General features: G+C 44.5%; 1 protein-coding gene across 4 annotated transcripts in view; it reads right to left on the bottom strand.

The window, feature by feature from the left end:
* LSAMP (limbic system associated membrane protein) overlaps nt 1-25038 on the bottom strand; it is a 990769-nt gene that overhangs the window by 94969 nt on the left and 870762 nt on the right. For all 4 annotated transcript variants that reach the window (XM_030949448.1, XM_030949439.1, XM_030949457.1 and 1 more), the window contains one exon: nt 17270-17395. In XM_030949448.1, coding sequence (XP_030805308.1) covers nt 17270-17395 — 126 coding nt within the window. The remainder of the gene's footprint in view (nt 1-17269; nt 17396-25038) is intronic.

Raw genomic sequence — 25038 nt, 5'->3', positions numbered from 1 at the left:
CTGATAGATGCACTTTAATTACCACCCCCTCACCCTCGAAAAGCTGGATGAAGCCAGCGAGTGTGAAGGATTCTCAGTGATCCAGACGCTGCCTGTTGCACTGTAGATCAAGCCTCGTTTTATAGAAACACGTCTCCGTCAGCCTCCTGACATCTTCAGGCCAGACAGAAATTCCTTTCAATTAAAGAGCTTGCAGGAGGATCCCATTACTGCAGCAGGTATCTCAAGTGCAGGAAGGGGGTGAGAGAACAGCTGCCAGCACTGAGCGGGGGAAAGGATGTAAGAGGCTATGAATATTGGTTTCTGATGTTGATATGAGGAGAAAAGACAAGTGCCAGAGCAGTGCTTATTTAATGACCTAAGAAAGCAGAAGCAGAGGGAGCCTCATTCTTGGCACCCTTGAGGATGCTGATTGTGAATCACCACGTGTGGGGTTCCTCCTTGAGACAGGCATCCTGCAGCAAAGCCTTCTTTCCCCCACAGGCATCTGCTCCAAGCTCTTTGACAATTATTGCTCCTTCACTCTCCTAGCCCCAAAGCTTCCAGCTCCTGGCAAGCGAAGAGGTTCCAGCTATATTCCTGTCCCGAGCACCACATTTCTAGGACAAATGCTTTGGAGACTGCCAGACCCATTTAGGGAACAGCATCTTGAGGCAGCAAATGTTCTTATCTTCCTGTGCAACACCTCAGTACAAGCTGCACTCTCTTTCAGATACTTAAGGGGGCTGCATGGTTTTAATAATCCTGCTTCTTCACACTCCTGCCAGTCCAGGAATTTAAAGTAAAGTTACCTTTTAAAACGGCCTTCAGAACACTTGAAAAATGCATATGGGAAAGGATTGCTGAAAACTGCTCAACCAGGCCTGTCTCTGTTGCCTTTCCCCACAGGCATCATTTAGTTATTGCCTGCATATAAATGAGGCAGGCTTTGATGGAAGAGCTATCGACAAGGGTACCTTTCTCCATTTTCTTTTCCTGACATGGGGAATTCTGGAGAGGAGAGAGCCTACATTACAAATGGTCAGAGAGGGAGCAGCCAAGTAACAGAGGGGTAAGTCTGGTATTCCTCTGCTAGGTTGATGTCTACCAAACAAGAGCTAGGAGGGAGGTATTTGAGTTTGCAGACTATCTAGCTAAACTAATAGCCTTTGCTGTCATTAGTATTTTGATGATACTTTTATATTTAAAGTCACTTTCAAAAAGTCTCTGCTGGACAGCTCTCCAGAACAAGGCTGTCTCCTTGTGAAGCTATTTCCAGCATCATAAAGACAATGCACACCATTTGCCACAGCAATGTGAAGACAAGTCCAAGTGGATTCTATTTACAACCTTAAAATTGAATTTCCAAGCTAGGGTTTGACAGGTGGAAACAGGAATTTGCAACATTCCTGCCTAGATTTATTGGCATTGTATACCCACTAGATTAAAACAGGAATTGCAAAATGGAGTGATGTGATAAAGTTCAGCAAAATGACAGCAAATATCAGTCGGACCACAGTCCCAGGGCAATGTTTGCCAATAGTATATTCAATTTGGGGCTGAAAACATGCAGCTTCCCTCATTAGGTACAACTCCCAGGCACTGAAATACTGGCCATGAAGGCTATAAACTTTGAGGAGATCTTGAGGCCTTTCCAAATGATACGAAAATCTCTTTGGTTAAAAACCTGAGTTTTCCACACACACACTTTTTGTCATCCAAGCCGTCCTTGTCAAGAGCAACTGATTAACCTGCAGTTGGGGCTTACAGGCCAAATTATAAGATGAAATATGCAGGGAAAAGGTCCCACATGTGAAATCCAGATCAGTTTTTGACTCATTCACTCCTGCAAGCTCTCTAGTACATAACTTTGTGAAAAACTGGTCCCTGAACACAAATTAAGGCCTTCAAGGCATCTGGGCTAATTTTTTTTTTTTTCTGCAAAGAAATGTTTTCACTGAGACAACTTAATCCTCAAGTGAGCTAGGTCCTGATACAAACACCCATAGTGTTAAATTCATAGACAATGACAACCACAATGCTCTTATTACTTAGCATAAGCTAGGCCAATAACATGGAAGATTTAGACAAATTTATTCATGATTTCAGAGAAATTTAAATGTAGACATTTTAAAAAAGGCCTACAAGCTACTGTGTGAGCAAAGAACTTCATAGTGGTCACTGTGTTTTCTGAAAGAGATCTGCAATAATGGAATACTTTTGCATTCCCATAAACAGAATTCATGGAAACATTCACCCTTACAGAGAATAATCTTTTCCTGTACAACTGTGGGTTTAAGCCAGCAAGTTTGTGTAAATTGCAAGAAGCTGTGAAAAAAACCAGAAAAAACTTAAAACATCAAAGGATTAAAATCAAATCATTTTCACAACTTGTCCTCTTATCAGCACCTCAAGAGTGGTCTGAAACTTTTCAGGATGCATCTCACTCTGTTTAAATTAACTCAAGTAGTTTTTTAGACAGGTCAGATTTGGCTGAGTAGCATTAGGTTTGGAGGCACAGGTAGGTGCCAAGAGGAGTGTTACAACTGTATCTCTGTGAAGAATGCAGCCCCTTCAAAAAGCAGAGATAGCTGCCTTTCCATTTAAGACATGGTACATTTTATTTTGACTATGGCAGCCACAGGAGTACTGAGGAAAACACAACTTTTTATGGCAAATCAGCAGACTACTGGCCCGCACAATCTCACATTGATATGCAGATGACATTACTTGTCTTCTGGGATATGAATAATGCCATAAATGACACGCAGAGAGTATTTTCTTAAAAGCAACTACAGCTTTAAATGACACACTCTGATGCCAAGCAATGTCTGATCATTTTTTTAAGGCATTTGATCTACAAACAAATCAAGTTCCTGAAAGATACTCAACATCAGCTGTCACACGAGGAAGGAAGGTGAGCAGAGACAGACAGATGAGGGAGATGAATGGTCAGAAGAGTTTTGGGTATGATCTCCTAGTACATTACATACCTCATACAGGAATAATGGAATGTAAATACCAGCACATCCCCAGTGACCGCTTAGTTTCGACAAGAGAAACAAGCACTTGGTGGCTCAGCAACTGCGCACCTGGTGAGAAGCAGCAGCCCAAGGAGAACAGAGGGCCCCAGGGGCTGTACATAACTCAGAACCACTATTACTCTTCCTAAAGAGGCTATAAAACTCATCTAGGGTTGGGTGGCACTAAAGAGGGAGAGAACTAAAAAGACAGTCAAATGAATAAATAATCTATTCCTGCTGAAGGTCTGTGCAAACTGGGAACATCAGAACTTTAGGAAGTCTGGGTAGATTGAGCTGTGCCAGAGAACCCCTGTGCTTACATTCTGCTCTGTGCCTGGTGCTATTCCAGCCTTTTAATTGGAGAACAACATTTGAGGGGTGCTCTGAAGCAACACCACTACAACACCCTATGCTCAACAATGTGTGACAGCTCTGCAACTCTTAGTTCAAATCCCTTGCCCATCTGTAGAGAGTTCCATGAATACTCAGCGCCCTCTGCCCTCTTGTGCACAGTGACCAAAGCCTAACACTCAATTTTTGCAACACGCCTTTGTTATACTGCCTCCTAGAAAGCCTCTCTCCATGGCATGGAGAAGAGCACTCTGGAACAATTGAGGACTCCCTAGGAGAAGAAAACATACCTGTGCCCATGCCAGCAGCACTGCCTGAGCTTGACACTTTGAGAATTTAAATCCCTCTCTCTCTCCCAGAAAAGGCAAGAGTGCTTGATATGCCAGGGTGAGCAAGTGAAGTTGTGCACTGGACCTCACCTTAGCAAAGAGAGGGGAGAGACTGGACAATGAGACACATTCATGCAGAGAGGGGGACTTGGGACATTCAGTCTCCAGCTTCTATATCTGCCTAGAGACTGGAAAAATACCTTCGCTTCCAAACACATTCATAATTTCCAGACTGTCAGGAGAAAACCAGACAAGGGGCAACCCTTGGATGCTTTTAAAACATTTCTACATTGATTCTTTCTTGAGATACAAAGCAGTGAGTGAGCTGAAATCTCCTCTTACTCAAACCTTATTTTTCATAATTATGCATCTTTAGCGTTTCATAATGACCAATTTAATCACTTTTGCCGTTTAGAGGGCTACAACAGCCAATCGTGATAATGGGCTTGGTATTTGGTAGGAACCATTTAACACCCAAGAGCCCTTGTTCTGGGCCACTTGATGCCACTTCAGTTTGACAGACAGACTCTCATTAGCACAAGTTGCAAAACCTCTCAGATGAAGCTCATTTCTTTTAAACAAACTCTGCTCAGTGATCCCCAAAGTCTCCGAGCAAGGAAATTTTTAGCTCACTTCAGATCTGTGCAGGTCTGTGGAAATTAATCAGCATATTTCACCATACTATGGACTTTCTATGAAATTCCCTACCTTTCCTCCTCGCAGTTGTTCTCTCATACTTTGCATATAAGATCTGTTCTTCCCATGGCCACCCAGCCTGTCTTCCTGGAGGGCCACCTCTGCTTATGTGACCTTTATTTTTCACATGTAACACTCTTGATGAGCATCTGCTCCACTCTGACCAGCCTGCACCTGCCTCTAAGGGACAGCTCTCACAACACAATTGTGTCTTGCTGAGGACAGACAAAACACATTTGGAAACCTTTAAAAATACCTACAGATCTCTAGCTGCTGCTAAAATTGCTGCCCTTGCCTTTGCCATCCCCATCTGTTCTTTAGATAGCGATCCAAAATGCAATAAATAAAGCTCAGGGCATCTGAACTGCTTTAGATGCTCTCAAACTCACATGCAAATCTGCACCCCAGCTCACATGATGCCCAACAGATTTGAAAAAACTCATAGTCCAACAATGCTGACTATTTGCTCCAAATGCGACCAAAGCAGACCTCCCTACACAGCTGCAAGGAGGAGCAGTGGGATAGCAGTGGGATGACAGGAGTGCTGCAGATCATGTTTGCTGAATGCATGGATGGTGACTTCTGAGAAATCTCAGGCTACTGCAGTAAGGGTATGCAGGGAAGGACAGAGGTTTTTGCTCAAGGACTTACACAGCAGAAGGGATGGCTTCTCCTCAAAGAACTTTGTGTTCAATGGACAGGCTAACAACTCAGCATTGCTGTTAAGCAAGGATGTTAGACCTACAATGTCTGGTTTAAAACCACTGAATCCATTCACTTCTGCAGTGCTCCCCAAGAACAAATTTGCCCTTTACATTTTATCTTTTTCCGATTATATCACAACCTTAGTACATGCAATGAGACTTGCAGTTGTAAATGTAGGAATGTTAAATGGAAAACACACTGATATATGAACAGCTACCTCCTTGGTGATAGATGAAAGGCATTATTTTGTGATACAGTCTGATGGGACAGAATACCACCTCACCATGTGAACAGTCTGAATGCTTCAGAAAGGCAAAAAATCCACAATAGGTTGAGCTAAATGAGCAGAAATCACTCCTTAGAAAGGAAAGCTCCATTTTCAACACAACTAATGTCAACATCTTCCATGACTACAGCTTTCTGACATGTGAAGTGTTGACCTCAGAGAACGGGTGGTGGATTGCCCTAGATCTGAACAGTCTAAATGGACCTCATGTTCTAAACCACCAAGCTTTGTTCCAGTACAACTAATGCAGAATGCTCAGTGCCACAATTAAAATGGACTCTTTTTCATCAGGCACACACTGACAAACCCACAATATTATGAGACACTGTGTGCACCTGTCCGAAGCCAAAGAGAGCATTATCTGATGTTATGATATATTACTTGAGCAATAGCCCAATGCCCCTTAATTAGAGGCTGCCTGCTAAGGTACACTCAGCAGGAGAAGAGTTAAGGTTGCATCTGTAACCTTAAATCTAACCTTACCAGGCTTGTGAGTGCTTAACGGTGCAACTTTAATGTGTTCTTATCAGAGCATTTTTATTGAGCCATTATTAACATTGGTTAGATACAATCTAGTGTTTCCCAGATCCCCCTCATCCCCAGCCATTACCTGAGCCACACAGAACACAAGATTCAAAGGAAGCATTTAAGTCAACCTCTGCTATCACTCTCCAGACACTCAGTGCTGCTAATTCCTTAGCAACTCCCTTAAATGGGACTTGAGTTTTAGTTGCTATCTTGCGTGCCCTCGGCCAGGCTGCACACTGAAGGAAATCCTCTACTGATAATTAATAAGTTCCCCTGACACTGCCTGCTCATTAATCTATTATTTTAGTCTTCTAATTACTTTTGTCTGTTCAAGTTAACAGTCTCCTTCCCTCATCTTCCCTGGGTCTCATGCAGGAGATGCTGCACAGCAAATGTGACTTTTCTTTGTTCCCAAGTCCCTTACAGGCTCTGCTCTGTGCGTGACTCCAAGACCCATCCCAGTCTCTTGCAAGGAGTGACTTCCCTCTCCATGGGTCTGTATTTCACTCAAGTTATGGTACAGGCAGCTCCATGCATCCGAGGTGAAGCTTGCTGAAGAAATATCTAGGGAACACAGGTATGCCAGTGTCATCCCCTGGAGAGCACCCAAGAGCCACAAGGAATCCTCCTCATAGCAGCCAAATGGTTGCAGATCTCCCCATGGGAAATGGGGTCACTGAATTTCACGGTGCAAGGACCACGTACCTATTTGTGCCCCGAGTTCATTTGGTCACAGCAGCCTCTCCCCTGTAGTGGGTTTGGCTGAAATGGAGTTTATTTCCCCAACAGCAGACCTCAGAGTGCTGTGCTTTGCACTGGGAGCTAGAAAGGTGTTGATAACACGCTGGTATTTTGTACTGCTGAGGGGTGCTGGCACAGCATCAAGGCTGTCTCAGCATTTCCCCCTCACCAGCTGAGGATGGGTGAGATCTTGGAAGGGGACACAACCAGAACATCTGACCCAAACTGACCAAAGGAATATTCCATACCATTAGGCATTTTCCCAGCAATAAAAGCCAAGAGAAAGGGGTGGGGGCAATCATTACTATGATGTTTGTCTTTTGAAGAAACCACTACATGTACTAAAGCCCAGCTTCCTGAGAAGTGGCTGAAGATTGCTTGCTGGTGACAATTAGAGGGTAAAAACAAATATTTTGTTTTCCTTTGCTTCTGTAAGTGGCCTTTGCTTTTGCTTCTCAAATTGCCTTTATCTTGACTCACAAGTTTTTTCCATCTTATTTTTTTCCCATGCCCCATCCTGCTGAGGACGTAGAGCAATAGAGCGGCTTGGTGGACGTCTGGCATCCAGCCAAGGTCAACCCACCACATACCCAAAGCCCAACAGTCAGCACAAATTAACTTTAAGTCCCTTGGGCAGAAGGGGAGACAGAAGCAGGATCCAATTATTTATTTGCTTGGAAGATGCCCAAGTACAGCAGAGATAAATGCAGTAGATAAAAACGAGCATGTCAGAGAGAGGCTGGATTTGAAGAGTTTGGAGTCTGACCTGAACTTCTGTAGTTTGGGGAACTTCTGAAATTTTGCCTCCTATCATGATTGACTCTAAAAATACTAAATCTTTGACCCTGTCATGCAGCTGTAGTTTAGCATGTACAGTCAGGGTTTGGACAGGTGTACAGAACCATGACAGGTACTCTGCTCTTACATTTCATGCTTACTGCTATATTTCACAATTCTACCTTAAAGGAAATGAAAGCCTTTGTGGTTGGTGGATAAAGCAGGTAAACATGAAAAAGCTTATCTGTGCAGCAAACTGCATGGACAGACACCAGCATGGTGAACACACAAATAAACACGCAGTCAAGTGCTCACAAATAATGCATGCAGCAGTGTGCACCTGCACACTCATGCAGCTTTTACAAATCTACAGGCTGCACAGCAGGTAAGGAGGGTGTCAGTGACATATGGCCACCATTACAGTGCTTGTAATTAGGATGATCCTGCCAGCAGTTCTCAGCCAGGCACATGCAACAGGGCAGTGACCCACAGGCACCCTTATGAGGAGGCTAAGGCGCCCCTGGAAGACTGCATTGCTCTCCTATTGCCTTCCCTAGACTGCAGCAATCTCATCTCCCACTGGTGCCTTTCCTGGGATACCAGCCCAGACAAGGGGTGGGCTCTTTGAATGTGCTATATAGTGCCATAAATATGGTCCTGTCCTCATTTCATGACCCTTCCAATCTGCCACTGCCCTCAGCCAATACAACTGAAATCTCCCATGATCACTGCCTTTTCCAGACCATCAATACCTGCATTACTTTTCTCCCTTGCAAATTGTACTGATCCTTTGGCAGGATATGCTCGTCTTTCCAATGGCTTGAGTCACTCCAAATGAGGTGTGAAATTCAAAGGCTGCATCAGACCAGAGCTCTTGCTCCCCTGGATGGGCCTGCACTCCCCATCCCCTCCCAGCCCCTCTGCTTTGCTCCTCTGCTGCAGTAACACTGCGGTGGGCACTCACTGGGAGTTTATGAGAAAGGAAGATTTGTTCAGCCAGTGCATGAAAAAATACAGAGTACATCAGAACAGTCATATTTTTCAGGTGCTGTTCTGAAAGAAGAGAGGATATGAAGAAGAAATAAGAACAATGCTTTTGTACATGCACCTCCTAAGAAAAAAATAACCCCCTGAATCATGTTTCCAGTCTCTCACACTTTTCTTCAGACAGGAAAGGGAGGAATGTTGTGAAGACATTTCTGAAAGGCTCAGAAGGGAGGCTGACGAAGCAAACAGAGCACAAGTGTTCACAACACCAGGGTCTGTCACAGCCTGGTGTTACCAAAATAGCTCAGTGCCTTCAGCTGAGAGACTCCCACTACAACTGTATTCAGGCCTGGGAGAAAAGCTCCACACTGCAGGAGGCTGAGTGACACCTGACCTTGCTGAAGCAGTTTCAGGATATCTTGCCCCTAAAGCTGGCTTTCTCTTTGCCCTAGGTTATCTACATATGCAGGAGACTCTTGCAAATAATTTGCTTCTCCCTACACCCTGCTCTTCTCTCTCACACTATTTTCCAGCTGTCTCTAGATTTGGAACATATAAGCAGCTTCATGATTGGGATTGGTGTAGGGGTGGAGACAGAGGCAAGAGACAGTAGGATAATTGTGCAAGAGATGCTTGAAGGGGTGAAGACTTTGGGGCTGTCTGGAGGGAAACTCTCTCCAGACATCCTGTCCTGGCAGGACCTGTGTGCTGCAGTAGATGCTGTCATCCATGCTCACCGTGGTCCTGAGATGAGACACTAGGTCTGGCTCCAGTGCAGAATATATCATGCACTGAAGTCAGTGCAGCCACTGAGATCAGATGTAGTCACATAACAGCATAATAACAAAATGGTGGTCTCTCCCTTTAAATGAAAAAAAAAAAAAGCACAGACCAAGCATAAGCTACTACCTTAACTTTTCCTTTTTATTAGTGTCTCTCTCCTACTGTGATGAGAGAGTGAAAAATATGCTTGCCTTAAGTGAAACCACTTATAGATTACAGCTACAAGGGAAAAAAATTGCAGCCTCCTCATTTTCTTCTTAAGGCTAGCTTTCTTAAGGATGTTTGAATTGAAACTATTCCATTTAACATGCTATGAATTTTTTCTCTCTTTAATTCACAGTCAACCTCTCTGTATCTTTACAAGCACATTTAAATTTCCAGATGTGAACTACAGCTGCAAATACAGAGCTGCCAATAGGGAATATGACCTCCAGATGGCAGGAGGAATGGGACCCAGTCCTAAAATATTCAACTTTTACTCTGGGGAACCCAGGGAATCTCTGTCCCCAAAGCAGCAGCTCCAGGCACAAAGGACCCAAAGCAGACTTGAGAGTTCAGATCACTAGAGGGAGACACAGCAACACACACATCCACACCTCATCAATGTCCTGCACTCAGTAACCTTCTCTTCAGATACTCTGTTTTACTGCAGTTGACTACCTGAGTGCTAAATGGTGTTTGGAGAACGAGGAAGGCTGGTAGGGAAGGCAGGCAGATGGACTGCATCTACCAGTCTCAGCAGGGCAGGCCTAGGAGACCTCTCCTCTTTTTGTCCTAGTCAGGACAAAAAAGTACCTTGATTTTAATGGGTTTGTGGAATGGGTAGGAATGATGGAGAAATGGAAAGTTCATTAGGCTGCTGCTGTGATCCTGCTTGTCAAAGCACATGGCGATTCCTTTTCCTGTCATCATTAATTGTGGGAGGTTTTGGATACCCATCTTCTGGAGTGCTCAGTTTTCACTCCCACATCTAAGCCCTCTGGGATCCTTCAAGATTGGCTCAGGAAGGTAGGGGAGGAAAAGCAGCTAGCTGTTCCTGGATGCCCCAGCTAAACAGGAGTGTCCCCACTGAGTATCACTAAGCTTGAGGGTGGAGGCACAGCACTGCAAAGACAGTAATATTACAGCATGCAGTGAACTAGAAAAATGCTGCTTTTCTGTAGGTGGAGGAAAGTTTTCATATGGGCACAATCCAGCCCAGCCTTTAAAATGCCATGGAAAACTCTTTAACAGCATGACCGACTAGAATTGGTACCCATCTGGGAGAAGATAAAAAGGAGGCAACTCTACCAGACTCCAACCTGCTGCAAGGAGCAACATTTTTATCATTTTTATGTGGCAGAAAGGCAACTACCTTGGTACAGAACTGCCACATCTTGCCAGCAGCACAGACAAGCTTGCCAGAGGTGGAGCAGACAAGCACTGACCAGAAGACTCCACATGTTCCTCTCCAACCACTGCTGTAGGCAGCAGGGTTAGTTTTCTCACAACAGCTTTATTTGTCTATTTCCCCAGAAATGCCAAAATACTCATGAAGCCTTGCTCTCCCTCTCTGCCCTGGGACAGTAGAGAGAAATCAAAGCTGTTAAAAAAGTGAACATTTAATGCAAAAACAGTGTTTGTACTGAAACAGCATCACAGCCCACAGTAACTGAATGAGGCATTATTGCAAGGTGATTACAAGAGGAAGGATCCCTGTGCAGTGCATGTGTTGCTGGGCATAGAAGGAAGAACATAAAGTGCTGGGGAGAGAGAACCATCACAACTTAAGTCTGTTACAGGTGAGGAAGGAGGCAATGTGGATCTAACTTGTGGGCCCTAGGAAAAACAGACCTCTAAAAATATAAGAAATGTGGAAAAAGTGTTAGTGGGAAGCAAATAGAGGTTGAAACAACTTTAGATGCCTTCTGGAGAAGACCTGAAAAAGTTGAAAGTTTGGCTTGTTTCCCAGGCTCTTTATGAGCCAGCATCCTCTTCCTTTTTTTTTTTTCCCTACATATTGGATAAGATGAAGACTAAATAGAGAGAAAAAGACGTCTCAGAAAGTGGGCTAAAACAAAGTGGGAGTGTATAAGAGGTAAAATGCAAGGTCTCTGTGGAAAATGTTTTACCAGAAAGTATTTTGAACATGAAAGAAAGAAAAAAAAAAGAGAGGAAAAGGAGATCTGTATAAAAAACCATCAGTTGCCTCAGTTGTTTTGTTAAACAAATATCTTGTAAACTTCAAGTTTCCTGAGACAGGAGAAGGTTGTAAAATAAGAAGAACTGGTACAGTAATGCAACAAACCCCCCACCAAATCCAAACAAAAAAACCCACCCCATGCTTCCCAAAACAAAGCTGCTTTTCTCTACAACTGTTTTACTAAGGTTTTAGGAGAGCAGCAGAAAGATGGCCTAAATACAAATGCTTTAGATAACCAGAAAATCTGCTTCCCACCGCTACCTACTGACCACAGGGCTGACTTGTGGTGACTGGCTGAGGGTTTTCTGTTTGTTACTTTCTTTGGGCATAAAACTGGGTTTCCCTGTGCAACACTAAGTGAAGCAACAAGGCTTTGGACTTAGGCAGCAATGAGAGGCAAGCCAACACAGGACATAATGAGTGAAGTTGGCCATTGTGACCAATATGGCCTTCTTAACTCATGCCTTCAGAAAGCTCTCTGTCTCCTCTTGCTTCAATGCTCAGCTCTACAAGGAGACTGGCATGCACTGAAGGAAAATATACAAGTGAGCGGGGGTGTGAGATAATCTGTCTCTTTCACTTTAGGTCTTATCCTGATCTCTGAGCCCCAAAGCATGAAGTTTAACATCCTTTTCAATTTTTTTATTGTGAATAACAAGAATATCCAGATTTGTTCACATTATCCTCAGGAATACACGAGCTGGTTGAGTCTTGCCAAGTTCTCGTCTTTAAATAACTTTCCATGGCAATGAGTTCTACAGCTGTTTATAAACATATTATATGTATACCATCTCAATTACACAGGACATGCAGGCACAGTTCTGTATTCTCTATCCCTCCTAAACTTCCCAGGCTACGGTAAATTCCCTAAGACTCAATGTGAATTTCTAGCACCCTCTAGGGAGAATCAGACTGGCATATTTGACAAGCCTTCTCATCTCCTTTCATTTTATGGTGTGACATGAAACTTGGGTGTTGCAATCAATACTTATCTGCTTTGCACTAGACTGGTTCTTCTTATGCTATGATTACCACTGTAATAACTAAGCTCTTTTTCTGAGCCAAAGTGGGTTTCTTTAGACTGTCAGGTGGAATTTGGAAGAATCCAGAATGTTTTCTTCTCCATCAAGTGGCCTTGCTGGGCTGAGGCCAAGGAAGTTGGATCCAGAATGGGATACCTAGTGGCTTTATACAGGTTTCATACTCTGTAGCTTCTCTAGGAAAAGGGAATTGCTTGTTCCTCAGCTGGTAACTCAATCCCTCAAATTCAGTCAATATAGCTTTGTCTCCCTGTCACCAGCTCTCAGGCTGCCACCAGCATGGGTGCTAAAGGCACTTGTCAGAGCACCCACAAGGAAGGCCCTTGGGAAGGTTTCAGTCACTGATGCTTTGCGGCAAAGAAGCATAAATCCGAATGGTACTGCTCTTGTGAGCTCTCAAGTACAAACTTCTCAGGACAGGAGATGGCTTTTTCTTCTGCATTTGCCTGCCCATGCACAGCAAAAGGATTGGCAGTGAGATCTCTGGTAATCCAGAGACTTTGCAACAGCTGTCCATGTTCGTATTGCTGCAAACCCGCTTCACAAGAGGCCACTCTTTAGGGCTTCCCTTGAGAGTTCATTGGTAAGGATATGAATGTACATTAATTTTTCTTCTTCCCAGAAAGCTCTTTTTCAGTCAACCAGGCACCTAGCTTGGCTCTGAATAAGACATAGAGATGAGAAATGATAAATTATACTCTGGACTGTGATCTCAGCAGCTTGCAGGCAGGGAGAAGACACATTAGCCTGAATAAACATAAGTCAGTAGAGATGTGAAGTAAAACTAAGATGGGCTTGAAAGCAGGCATTGGCTACCATCTCTGAACTATTTCACTAGAGTCTTTTTTTGGCTGTGTTAGTTGTTATCCTGGTGCAAGGTACAGGGAAAACAGAGCTCCTTCTAACATAACTACCCACAGATGGGTGGGCTGCCTGTGGTATCCCTCACAGACCATGTAAGTGTGATAAGTGATCAATGGTCCTGTGTTGGGACTCTGTCCAGGATGTGGTGCAACTACAGGATATTTGAGGTTATTGCATGCAGTGACAAAAAATAATCTACACCTTTGTGGGGCACAGATTAGGCGCGTTATGAGCTAATATAAAGGAGAATAAAACAATAGGGTACCATCCACTCTTGGCACAAAGAATCTGGGTTTTGTCCCTTTCAAGAGATGAGACTATGGAGTATTCCCTAGTGAAGTATTCCTAATGCTGACAACTGCTAATTCATGCAGACTGCACTGGACACCATCAATACTCACCCTCACTCCAACTGAACACATCACAATTTCCTGACAAATCCAGTTCAGATCTTCAGTTTTACAGCCTTTGCCATGGCTTACCATCACAAACCAGGGTGGAAAAAGTCAGCAGGTATGACAGGCTTAACAAGTCTGCAGCTGTGTCCTGAATCACAGGAAAGGGATCAGACTATGTGCACGGAGGGACCTGCTGGCCTGCTGCTGGAAGGTGCAGGTCAGTGATCCCAGAAAAGAGATCTCCTGGCCGGAGGAGAAGAGCTAATGAAGCTGTTTGTGCTCCCAGATAATGCCTGTTAAATTATCCACAACTACTCAGACCAGGTTGTCAATATTGGCCTCTTGGGTGAAAAAGAAAAGGGTCTCAGTGACTCTCTCCACCTGCTCTGTCAAAATACAATCTGCCAATCAGCTGAAGAGGAATGTAAGAGGAGAGCAAGGACTTGCATCATTCCAAGGAATGTCATTTCTACTTTCATCAAATTAAAGCTGATCTGTATTGTCTTTTGCCATTGAATTATTATTTTTCCCCTTACCTGCCTTTCTCCCAGGTGTCAGTGCTACAGTCATCAACCTCAGTCACACTTTAGCTTTCTTACAGGGTTAGGAGAGGTTTCTTTTCTGTGGGCTGCTGGAGGGGATCAGGACTTATGGTTGAAGTGAGAAAAATATCTGGTTCAACTGCTCACCGAAGAACCAGAACAGGAAGCAACACAGCAATTTATAAATCATTTTTTTAGCTTCCCAGATAGGCAGATAACTAAGCTATGATTGCAGCATTTAAATGAACTATCACAGGCATCCCTACCTTTCCTGCCTAAGTACCAACACTGCCTTCCCTTTGCATTTGCATCTTCTACTTCCCAGCCAACAAGAATTCAATCATTTCTGTGGTCCTAACTCAGGTAATTAGCCAACAAACTCTATTCATGAAGTCAGTGAATGAAAGAAACAGCAGACAAAGTTGCTAATGAACTCCTTGAGGAGAGTGCACAAAGAAAAAAGTAATTTGGCCCTCTTGCCCCCTGATATGGGTTTGATTCCACTACCTGACCATTCAAAACCTCCCACACAAGCTCAATAACACTCTTTATTCCAGTTCTACAGTCACAAGTTTAACCATGAAAAAAATTGAAGGAGAGAGATATATTTTAGAAACCTTTACAATGATCTAAAATAGCTCTTTGATGCATAGCAGATGTCTTCAAAACTCGCATAAATGGAGCCAAAATGCCTTGCAGTTCTGGAAAAGGGAGATTCCAAGATAAGACACGTTTCCAACTGCAGCAGCTCTGGAAGGGATTTGGAATTTATATTAATTGTCAACCTCAAGGAAAACATTTAAAAGAAGCCCTTCTGTCTCCCATTTTGAGACAAGTGTCTTACTGGGCTTTATGCTGCTCAAAGATCTGATGTCTGCCTGAAAGCAGTTCCTCTGTATCTGTAAAAGACAGCAGATGGGTTCAGATGGGGAAAAAGAAAGCACCACAATCAGTAACACATGGAGGTGACAGACTGAGGACTGCCTGCCCTTCATCATAACCTCTAGTTTGTTACACAGGAGGTGCTTGGCAGGCTTCACTGCAGGGAGGAGGACTGAGGAGGGATTGGAAAGGAGTCAGTGAGATGGTGCTGAGGGATGCTAACAAGGCAACACCTCTGAGACACACAGCATGGGAGAAAAAATGTGAAGGGACATGCTGGAAAACTGAACAACAGAGCCAAGAAAACTGTCCCCACGGTCAGAGTAGGGATGGGATTCTTCAGTTCTGTTGCTGACTAGAGGGGATAGCCAGAGTGAGGATTTGTTCTGTGGAGACTTTTGTAAAAAAGGAGAGAAAAAAAAGTCTGTGTCTGATACAGTGAAATACGTGGTACAAATGAAAAAAAAAAAAAACAACTCCCACAAAGCAGCAACAGCCAAAATGATGAGTCAGGACAAGAATCTTCTCACTGCTCTGAAGAAAACATCTCATGTGTACCAGATCTTAGATTTCATGAAGATTTAACGCCCTTAACTCAGTGTTAGGCTGTGCTCACAGAGTAGCTAGGGAGTATCTTTTAGTTGGATACAAGAAAGAGAAAAGAAAGACTGATGCAGCAGTAATATGGAAGATTTGATATGAAGTAAGCCTTAAGAACAGAAATACCAGAGCTAGAAGATTCTATATTCATAATTAAAGATAAAAAAATAAGTTCTTTTCTCCTATGAATGTAAATCGCACAGTCATACTTAATTTTGAAAAAACAAACAAACAAACAAAAAAAACCAGAAGAGAAAAGTCAGGTAGTGATGATAATACCACAGATGACTAGTGTTCCCCTAATCAGCCCTGCTCTCACCTCTTCTTGGCAGGCTTTCCCCATCTTTTTTCTCTTGGTATTGCAAGAAGTGGGCCAGAAATACAGATTGCATATATAGCTTTCATATACATGAAAGCTCAGGAGAACTTTGGTTTGGCTGAAGACACAAGACAGGAAATTTAAGTAACCCTAATCTCAACCACAGGCTCCAAATCCAGGGGGTTCTGGATGTAGCCCTTAGATTAAGCTCTGTTCCAATGTGTCATTCTACCTTTCTCTCTCCAACATTCTTTCTGCAACACTTTCTGGCTCACTTTTCCTCCCCTTTTCTGGCAGCTGGACTGCAGTAGAAAGCTGGACTATCTGTAGCACATGCAGAATGTTTGTTCTCTGCCTTCCTCAAATCTTCTTTAACCCATTACCTATGTGGGAGTATCACAGAAGATCGTTCATATGGGGCTAATCAATGCTTTCCCCTTGCATTTTAGATAAAAGAATATCTGATAGGAAAAGAAATCAGATAAAGAGTTTTTCTCTCCTCCAATGACATGATATAGAAGGATAGAAACCTACCCCTTGTTCTCATCCTACTGTTAAATCTTTAGGGGTTGAAAGTTTCCTTGCAACCCAAGCTGCCAACCCCACAGAGTCTGCCTACTAAAAAGACATTCTCCTCCCAACCTTGCTACATCCTTGAGCATGGAGGGCACAGTCAGACAGCAGAACAAAGATGGTGAGTTCTCCTTTATTCTGTTGCCATCCTGCTCTTCACTCACCTTGAATATCAATCGCCTTCTTTAGTCACCTCAGAAGACACAGGACTTTTGGCTGTCTGCCAAAGTGGAGAGCAGTATGAAATAAACTGGGCCACTGTTTGCCTCTCCCTTTCAAGGCAAATCAGTAGGAAGCAAATACCATGGTTTTCAGAAAGAACCTCTTTTATGTAGTGTCTCAACAGAAATCCTTTTCCCTCAGTCTAGCACCAGCAGCATTTCATCTCCACCACTGTGCTGTGCATTACCAGCAGTAGAGACTGGGACAACTAGATGAAGACCTAAGCTAAATAGAATTACAGGTCCAATTCTGCAGAGCATCTATTGAAGTAATTTCATTTGTTCACTTGGAAAATCTGGTTATTGTGCCTGAGAATTCATACTGCAAAACAAGCTTGAAGTACATTTAAGATTCTTGCCACTTTTCTATAGCTGCCTATATTGCTACTGAAATTTTCTTTGATGCTGGAAGAGAAGGGAACTATTGTACAGTTCACAAATCAAATCCCGTTGGATTTCCTACCTGTAGGAGTGAGGTGCCTCCAGGTGATGACAGGCTCAGGACGCCCATTTGCCATGCAAACCAGGGTCACATTGCTGCCCTCATTCACGGTGATGTCCGAGGAGATATTGGAGATCTTTGGTGGAACTGTGAAGACAAAAGAAAGTTTGACCTTGCTATAAGCAGAATTATGGAGGGCAGCTTGCCTGGCTTAATCATCTACCTACCTATTAACCAGAGGCAGCCACAAACTCACCTCACAGGCTGCGCCCCTCTCACTACTAGCTGGGTTTCTGAAATTACATCAGAGTAGTATGTACTGGTGTGTAGTTTGTATTTCAAGGGTCTACAGCTAGAAACAGCCTGTGCTGCAACTGCAACGCTTTGTGTTTGGACAAGTTTGGGGGACTTCATAAAATGACCTCTCAGAACTTGCCTGCCTACCTCAAGGCTGTGTGGAAGGGATCAGCAGGCTCCAAGCATCATCCCAGCTAATTTTTATACTCCAGGGAGTCCCAGATGGAGTTTTGCATCCTCCTGCAGGATGCCAGGCTTCAAGGCACTGATTCAAAGGGTGTATTAGTTATTGGTTTCTGTGACATCTTTCAGCCAAGAGGGATCCCCCATGGGCTACCTGCAGTAGGCAGTCTCTGGATGACTGCACCACACATGGCAGAGCACCAAAGGCACAGTAGAATCTTTAAGATTCACAAGATCAGCCATGACTTGGGACATTCAAGATCCTTAAAAGCTTTCCAAACTGAGTTTGTGTCATGGCCCTAGAGTGACCATGAATTGGGACCTGAACAGGCACTTCCAGGTGTGGAGTGTGCCAGCTTCTGCAGTCTTTGCTCTCTCACACTCATGTCTTGCTTCCATGCTTCACACCCCATGTCAGGTGGTGAGGGATTTTCACTAAAAAGGAATCCTCTAGTTGTTTTTTTTAATATATTTTCAGCTTCCAAATTTGTGTGTAGCGAGGAATGAAACAACATAATTTTCTGCTTTGCTTACCACAGAGTAAACAGACAGCAGCTTCCCCTTCCCCCTGCCTGGCAGGAGTGGCTGATGGTCCTTTTGAGGCAACACTGCCTATAAGCTAGGTGGGGAAAAGGAAATGAAGCCTGAAGAGAGCAACTCACTACTTCCAGCTGTGTTTCTGGATTCACAGGAATGTTGTTTACAACCCACAGCTCATTAGCCCCTCTCTGTAGGCCCCAAACTCATGGACAATGTTTGAGTATCTGTGGCCATGGGACCCCCATGAAGGAAGGGGACTGTAGAGTAAAGTGAGGCAGACATCTATTTTCCAACAGGCGCACTCAGCCAGGCAAGGAGGGATTGAAGGCAGGGGCATTGGGGAAGGATTGCCGTGATCTGTGGAGAAGTGACAATGCAGAGGGCAGTGAGGGAGCGGCCAGGGGCCAACACAATGGGGAAGGCTTCTGCATGCCTTGTGAAAGCAGGACAGCTGGGGGCCCACCTCAAGTGCCTGTGCACCAGTGCAAGCATCATGGTGGAAAACCAGCAGGAACCTGATGTTCACACAGATTCACAGTGGGATGTGTGTGAAAAACCATTGGGATGACAGAGCTGGGATGAGACAGCTCAGGACTGGCATGTAACTCAAATACAGGCTTTCTAAGAAAGGCGCAGGAAAGGAGAGGAATAGAATTGCAAAGCAGTGGCTGGCATGTACCCAGCTCTGGATGGTGAACTAGCTCAGATGTAAGGATCAGAGGATATCACAGTGTCACTCGTGCTCCTTGGTGGTCATTACCAATTACTTGATTAAGAAGAGGCAATACTGCTTTAGACAGGTAGAATAAGCCTCACAATAACACTCCCTCTTTAGGGACCAACCACATTGATATTTTCTGGAAGGGAAAAAGTTCTAGGCTCAAGCAGTCCCACGTGGGGGTCCTTCAGGTTCAGCATGAGTTAGCAGTATGCCCTTGCAGCAAAGACTGTGTCCTGGGTTGTATTAGCAAGAGTATAACCCCCCAAGTGGAAGGAAGTGTCTAAAACCCTTTACATAGTGCTTATGAGACAGCATCTCAGGCACTAGATCAGTTTTGGGCTCCCCAGAACAAGAAGGCCATAGACACACTGGAACAAGTCCACTGGAAGGCTCTCAAGATGGGAGAACCTAAGAGAGATGGGTCTGTTCAGCCTGAAGAAGAGAAGGCTGAGGGAGATCTTATTGCTCTCTAAAAAAAGTGAGTGGGAATGTGCAGAAAAGACAGAGGCAGGCTTTTCTCAGAGGTGCACAGTGAACACTGAAAAGCAGCTAACATGAGCTGCAATGTAGGGAAAATTCTGACTCAAAATAAGGGAAAAGCTTTTACTTTCAAAAAGGGCTCCTCAGAGGGGGAATGGAAACTTATCCCTGGAGATACAGAAAACTCACTTCCTTTCTTTTCCAGTGGATGAGGGGAACATCCTGCCCTATGGCTCAGGACGGACCTGCTCATTGTTCCAGCTAGCAGATCTGCAGGCTGGAAGAGCCCTGAAAGTTCTGGCGCCAAAATCCAAATTGCTACTCTTACTGGGAACAAAGCAACTTGGAGGGCCACCTCAGACCTGATAGAAGACCAACATGCACAGGAGAGGACAGAGGGGCTTAGTCTGGGAAAGAATATCAGAGCCTGCAATTTCTGCAAAAGTTGTGGCCCGGGTGTTCTGTCAGGGGACACTACAACAGTGACTTTGGAGCACCCTCAGCACAATTTCTCCATGGTGCATTGGCAAACCTGGGTAAGGAGAGCCGAGGAGTAAAACCAGTGGCTATACCACATTTTGGGAATATTATCGTAACCTCAAGGGGTTAACATTTGCATAAGGAAAAAAAGCCATTCAACAAACCAAGAAGGACTAAACTAAAGCAGGACTAGCAGGTGAAGCTGTGGGCCATTGTGAAGTCCTAGTAGAATGGTGCAATGCCAGCCCAAATGGCTGAGAAAAGAGCAGCAAAAGCCGCTACAGGGCAGCAGAAGAGCCTCAGCTGGGACATGAATAAACTGCTGCTCTCCAAAGCCGTCAAGACATTTTACTTCACAGAGGATCAAGTAAACTCAGCCAGTACAAGCAGTTTTGACCATGCCTACTGAATGCCCATGAGGAAGAGCATGTGTCCAGATGGTCATATCTGTCTTGCCACTTTTCAGATGAGGGTGAAAAGGACATCCAAGACTGAAATCCTGTTAGGAATATAACAGCTGGTTCCTTTCAGCTGGCACCTTGGTCAGAAGGCAAGGAAAGGCTAAGACAAGGGGGAATAGGGCAGGAAATAATTTCCCTCTAAATTTAAAACCTGGCTTGGCTTAATCTGTTTAGAATCCAAAGCCAGTGGACAATAATTTCACTCAGATAAAAAGTCAGAGACTTTTAATTTTCAGGGCGTCAAGCCAGCATGTTAAAATGCCAAAACTGTCAGCACCCGCAACAGCTAGCATTGCCTCCTTGGCACTTGTCATTTCTTTGCACACACCTTTTTAGGACAACCTTAAAATGAGAAGCTTTGACCTTATTATTTTTCCCCATGTGTGGGTTGTATTATGTTTTCACAGGTCCCAGACTGCTGAAAGAAGGACTGCTGAGAATAAAACCTCCTGGGACCAGAATCTCCTGGGTGTCACAGTCTCCATTTGCTCAGCCATCTCTTGTTGACCCTCAAGTGGAAAATTATTTTGTGACTGTTCTCTCCAAACCATTAGCAGGGGCAAACCCACAAGCTGCAGCCCCACAGCAGGGCAAATACTACAGCTCAACACCACTTACAGGCATTTTCATAATTTGACTAACAGCTTTTTACTTCAGGGGAAACCAGGCTGCTGCTGGACCCCTCTGGCTCCAAGGACCATGGGAAAACACTGCCAGGGCCTTAGGTACTGCTGAAAAATATAGGATTGACATATTTTTCTGCTCTTTCAGTGTAGATCAAATCGAGTATCCATTACAATGTGCTTAGGATGCCCCTGGTTGGGGCAGGGAGCAGAGCCATGAAAGGAAGCACACTGGAGTACCCCACTCCTCCATCCCCAGACAGGGAGGATGCCCTGCCCAAAGCAGAGATTGATTCTGGAGAGATGGGAATGAACACTGAGAGGAATGGCTTAAAACTCACATATTTGTTTCTTGTACATTTCACATCTATGGCACAAGGCTGATGCCAACCCAGCATTTCATCTTCCATGTCACTGACAGCAAATAACAAATCCCAAAGTAACCAGTGGCCATTGTCATGAGAGAAGCTCACATTGGAAGAGAAGGAGAGCTGCAAGGCAGGAGCAAGACAAGGGCAGAGATACTGTAAGGTGCCCTGGACTGGGAGGGCAGCAGGGCAGGAGGGGTACAAGGTCAGAGCTGGTGTGGCAGATTTTAAGTCCCAAGAAAGATACAGTGACAGAGCTGGGTAGAACAGGCTTGTGCAGAAACAGCTTCCACCGAGGCTGTTCTAGTTAATTGCCGTCAATCCTTCACTTCATGACAACTGCAACTCACATTAATTTAAATAGTAAGAAAGACTGAGACATGAAAAATAGATCATGCTCCCCCAGCACAATCACTGTTGCTCTCCAGATGAAAGCAGGTGATTTGTTTCCACAAAAACACCCGCTATAGCAGTTATTACAGACCAGGGGCTGCATACGCGAGGCAGCAAGGAAACCACAAACAAGCAAACACACAAACATCTGCTGCTGTTATCCTTGCCTTTTATGACTAAAGCCCTTCAGAGCTCAAAACTCCTCCTGAGATATTACCTGGGATGGTGTGGGCGGGCTGGATCAGTGTTCTGATTCAAGGCTAGGGAAGGAGGCAAGGAGCAGCGCTACATCCCTAATGTCAGTAAATGAGTGAGCCCAAAGGTTAAGAGACACGAGTTCACATGCAGGAGACAAGCTCATTAGTGCCCTTCCAGGAGTGCATGGGGGATGGCACAAGAAAGCATCGAGGCCACCCTTGCTAAAGCACTGCTTCTAGAGATCTTTTCCTAATGTTGTTTGTGCTGAATCTGACCTATGCCACAGCTCCCAAACAGTTCAGATCCCTGCCTTTTGATCAGAGCACCTAGGCACAGCACAGGCGCAAAGTGGCAGGAGGGGGAACCACTGCTTAGCAGAAGTTATGCAACGGGTACTCACAGGCTGGGGGCACTAGTCCCTGGCTCCTACACTGATGGCACTCTGCTTTCATGGTGCTTCACATGATACCTCAGTACAGCAGGAAGATGGATTTGTGAGAAAAGGGCAGGAAGCACAGGAATGGGAACTCAACTCGGATGTGACAACAAAAAATGCAAACAGAGGGAGAGCGGACACCTAGTTAGAAAACTCTGAGCCATGTAAATGCACTTACACGAAATTCAGTCAGATGCCTGGACTCTTACCTCTGGGTAAACAGTGTCTTACATCTAAGACCCTTGGATGGAGCTTTCCACTGTGGGGGCAGCTACTCCCCAGTCTCCAATTCCAAGACTTCTCGACAGTACAGTATTTTGTCAATAAGTCACAAAATCATTAAAAAAATACAGCTCTTATTCCCAGTCTCCAGACCTATAATACAGCAAAAGCTACTTAATACCTCCAAGACACAGATGCAAACAGTACAGCAACTGCCTAAGAAAGCCCATAAGCTTCATTTAAGTGGTCTAACTGCTTGTCCGAAAAAGGGCACCTTGGATACAAATGGAAAAATTCTCAATTCCTTCCATATATCCTCATTAGTTGCTTCCTCCAGCCTATTTCCTTCCTCTCTGTAGGCTAGTAGGACCCCCATCTGTTGGATAAAATTAAGAGTCCCACCCACTAATACACAGGAGTCACCAGCTCTCAGGGCAAAAAAAAAAAAAGAAAACATCAGGACTTCTCTCCAAAGTCAAAGGAACTTTGCAGCCACTAAAACCCTCCCTAGGTGCCTATCAATTAGCCTTGAGAGTTCTTATTTCCTTGTCCCCACGTCCCAATTAACAGCACTTTATATAAAACGCTAATAAGCCCCAAAGCAGAGGTAGGGGGCATGCTGACCATCATATGGTTCTTCAGTACTTTAGAACAGCCACCTTGCTCACCACAATTAGGGGTCCTTTCCTGGGGCAATTAATTGACAGCAAATTGGCCTCATTAGTCATTGTTTAGTTAAAGTGTTTAGTGGTGAAAAGAGAACCTGAAGAAGGGGCTGAGCTGCTAAACACAACTAAATGGTTTAATTTCCCTCTTATGCTTGCAGCAGGCTAATCACAGCTCTTTACAGCCGTAACAAGAAACAGCTTGTTGATGCTAAAGTCCGCAACGGGAGCAAACTGAGGGCTGGAAAGTAAAATCCAGACACCCTTTGGGATGCGGCATGGTAATGTCTCTGAAGCATTCTACAGAAGAAATGCAACATCAGACCCAAGATGTGTTTTTTACGGTCTGATTCACGCTGCAGCCTCAGCTAGAGGGAGACGAAGCTGTCAGCAGAGCGAGAGGGCAGAGAGGGAAGTTGAACTTCATTAAAGAGAGTGGACTCTGAAAGAGCGTTCTGACCTTCCACTCTGCTACGTTTGTTTCACTCTGCCAATGCCTCGCTCAGCATTAAAGCTTCTGTGAAGTAGAGACAAACGCTGAAGGCTTAGTTTTGGTTTTTAATCCCCTGGGAAACAAAAACCTCTCAAAATACACTTCAGAGTTTCCACAAGGTGTAAAAATTCCCTCTTTATGTAGTCTGAAAGGGAGTGCCTCATCACGTGGCCTTTAGGGAAGAGTCTATAACAGCCAGAGCATGGAAACCACTTTAACAGATCTGCAGCTCCCAACCCATAGTGTGCTCCCCCACTGCTCTGCACCACTGGAGCTGATCTCCATCAAGCATCACTGCTGATGCCCAGAGAGACCAGGCAGAGAGAGGCACAGGGGCTGCTGACTTGGGCTGCATCTTGGTGAGCTCCCCCACCATGCAGCTGGAGCCTCACCCGCTGAGACGCCAGGCAGGAAATTGTTTAAAATCCAGATGGGGACTGTGCATATCACACTGCCAGGGAGCAGAGAAGCAGACAGGATCCTGTAAATCAAAGCCATGTGCAAAGCAACCCATGAGCTGGGTAGCAGGTCAGAGCACACCACACTGGAGAGTAAGAGCTTACAAGCCAAAACATTTTGTCTAAAAGAATGCTTTGCCTTATCCAATGGTGTCTGGACTATTTTTTCCACATAACATTGCATGGGAAGCCCTTCCAGTACATTCTTTCTTTCTTAGCAGAGAGCAGCACAGTGTGTGAACGTGTTGCACTGTCCCATTCCTGAGCTGTTGGAAAAGACAGCACAGAACTGGGATCAATTCCTTACACTCATTATCACTGATTTTACTTTTTATAAACTTGTCTCCATTAAATTTTCAAGAGAGAAATTATTTAGCTTCCACACTGAGAGAAACACAGAGAAGAACATCTTAAATCTCAAGCCAGCCTTGTTTATCAGTGCACTAAGGTGACAGTATAGGTCAGGGTTAAAAGCAGTCTCGCTCCTGTTCACAGCCCAGCACCTCCATTTGAAAACTGGATGCCAGCCTTGCTCTCTAAAGCAGCTACAGCTCTGAGCCTAAGCTCCAGCTTTTACCCAGTGCTGATTGTATTTCACCCACACCTGCTTTTTGGTGTGCCCTCCCCAAGCACAGGTTTACAGAACGCACATTTTTGGATCCTGATGCAGTCCAGGAGAGCAGGTTCTCAGTTATCTGCTCAGCATGTCAATGAAAGCACAAAACACAAGCCAGGCATATGCCCAATATCTGCTTATCACCAGATTTGCACC

Source organism: Camarhynchus parvulus, chromosome 1 (genome assembly GCF_901933205.1).
Source record: "Camarhynchus parvulus chromosome 1, STF_HiC, whole genome shotgun sequence".
Taxonomy (NCBI): domain Eukaryota; kingdom Metazoa; phylum Chordata; class Aves; order Passeriformes; family Thraupidae; genus Camarhynchus; species Camarhynchus parvulus.
Note: the sequence above shows the minus strand (reverse complement) of the source record. Positions and strands in the feature narration are given on the sequence as shown.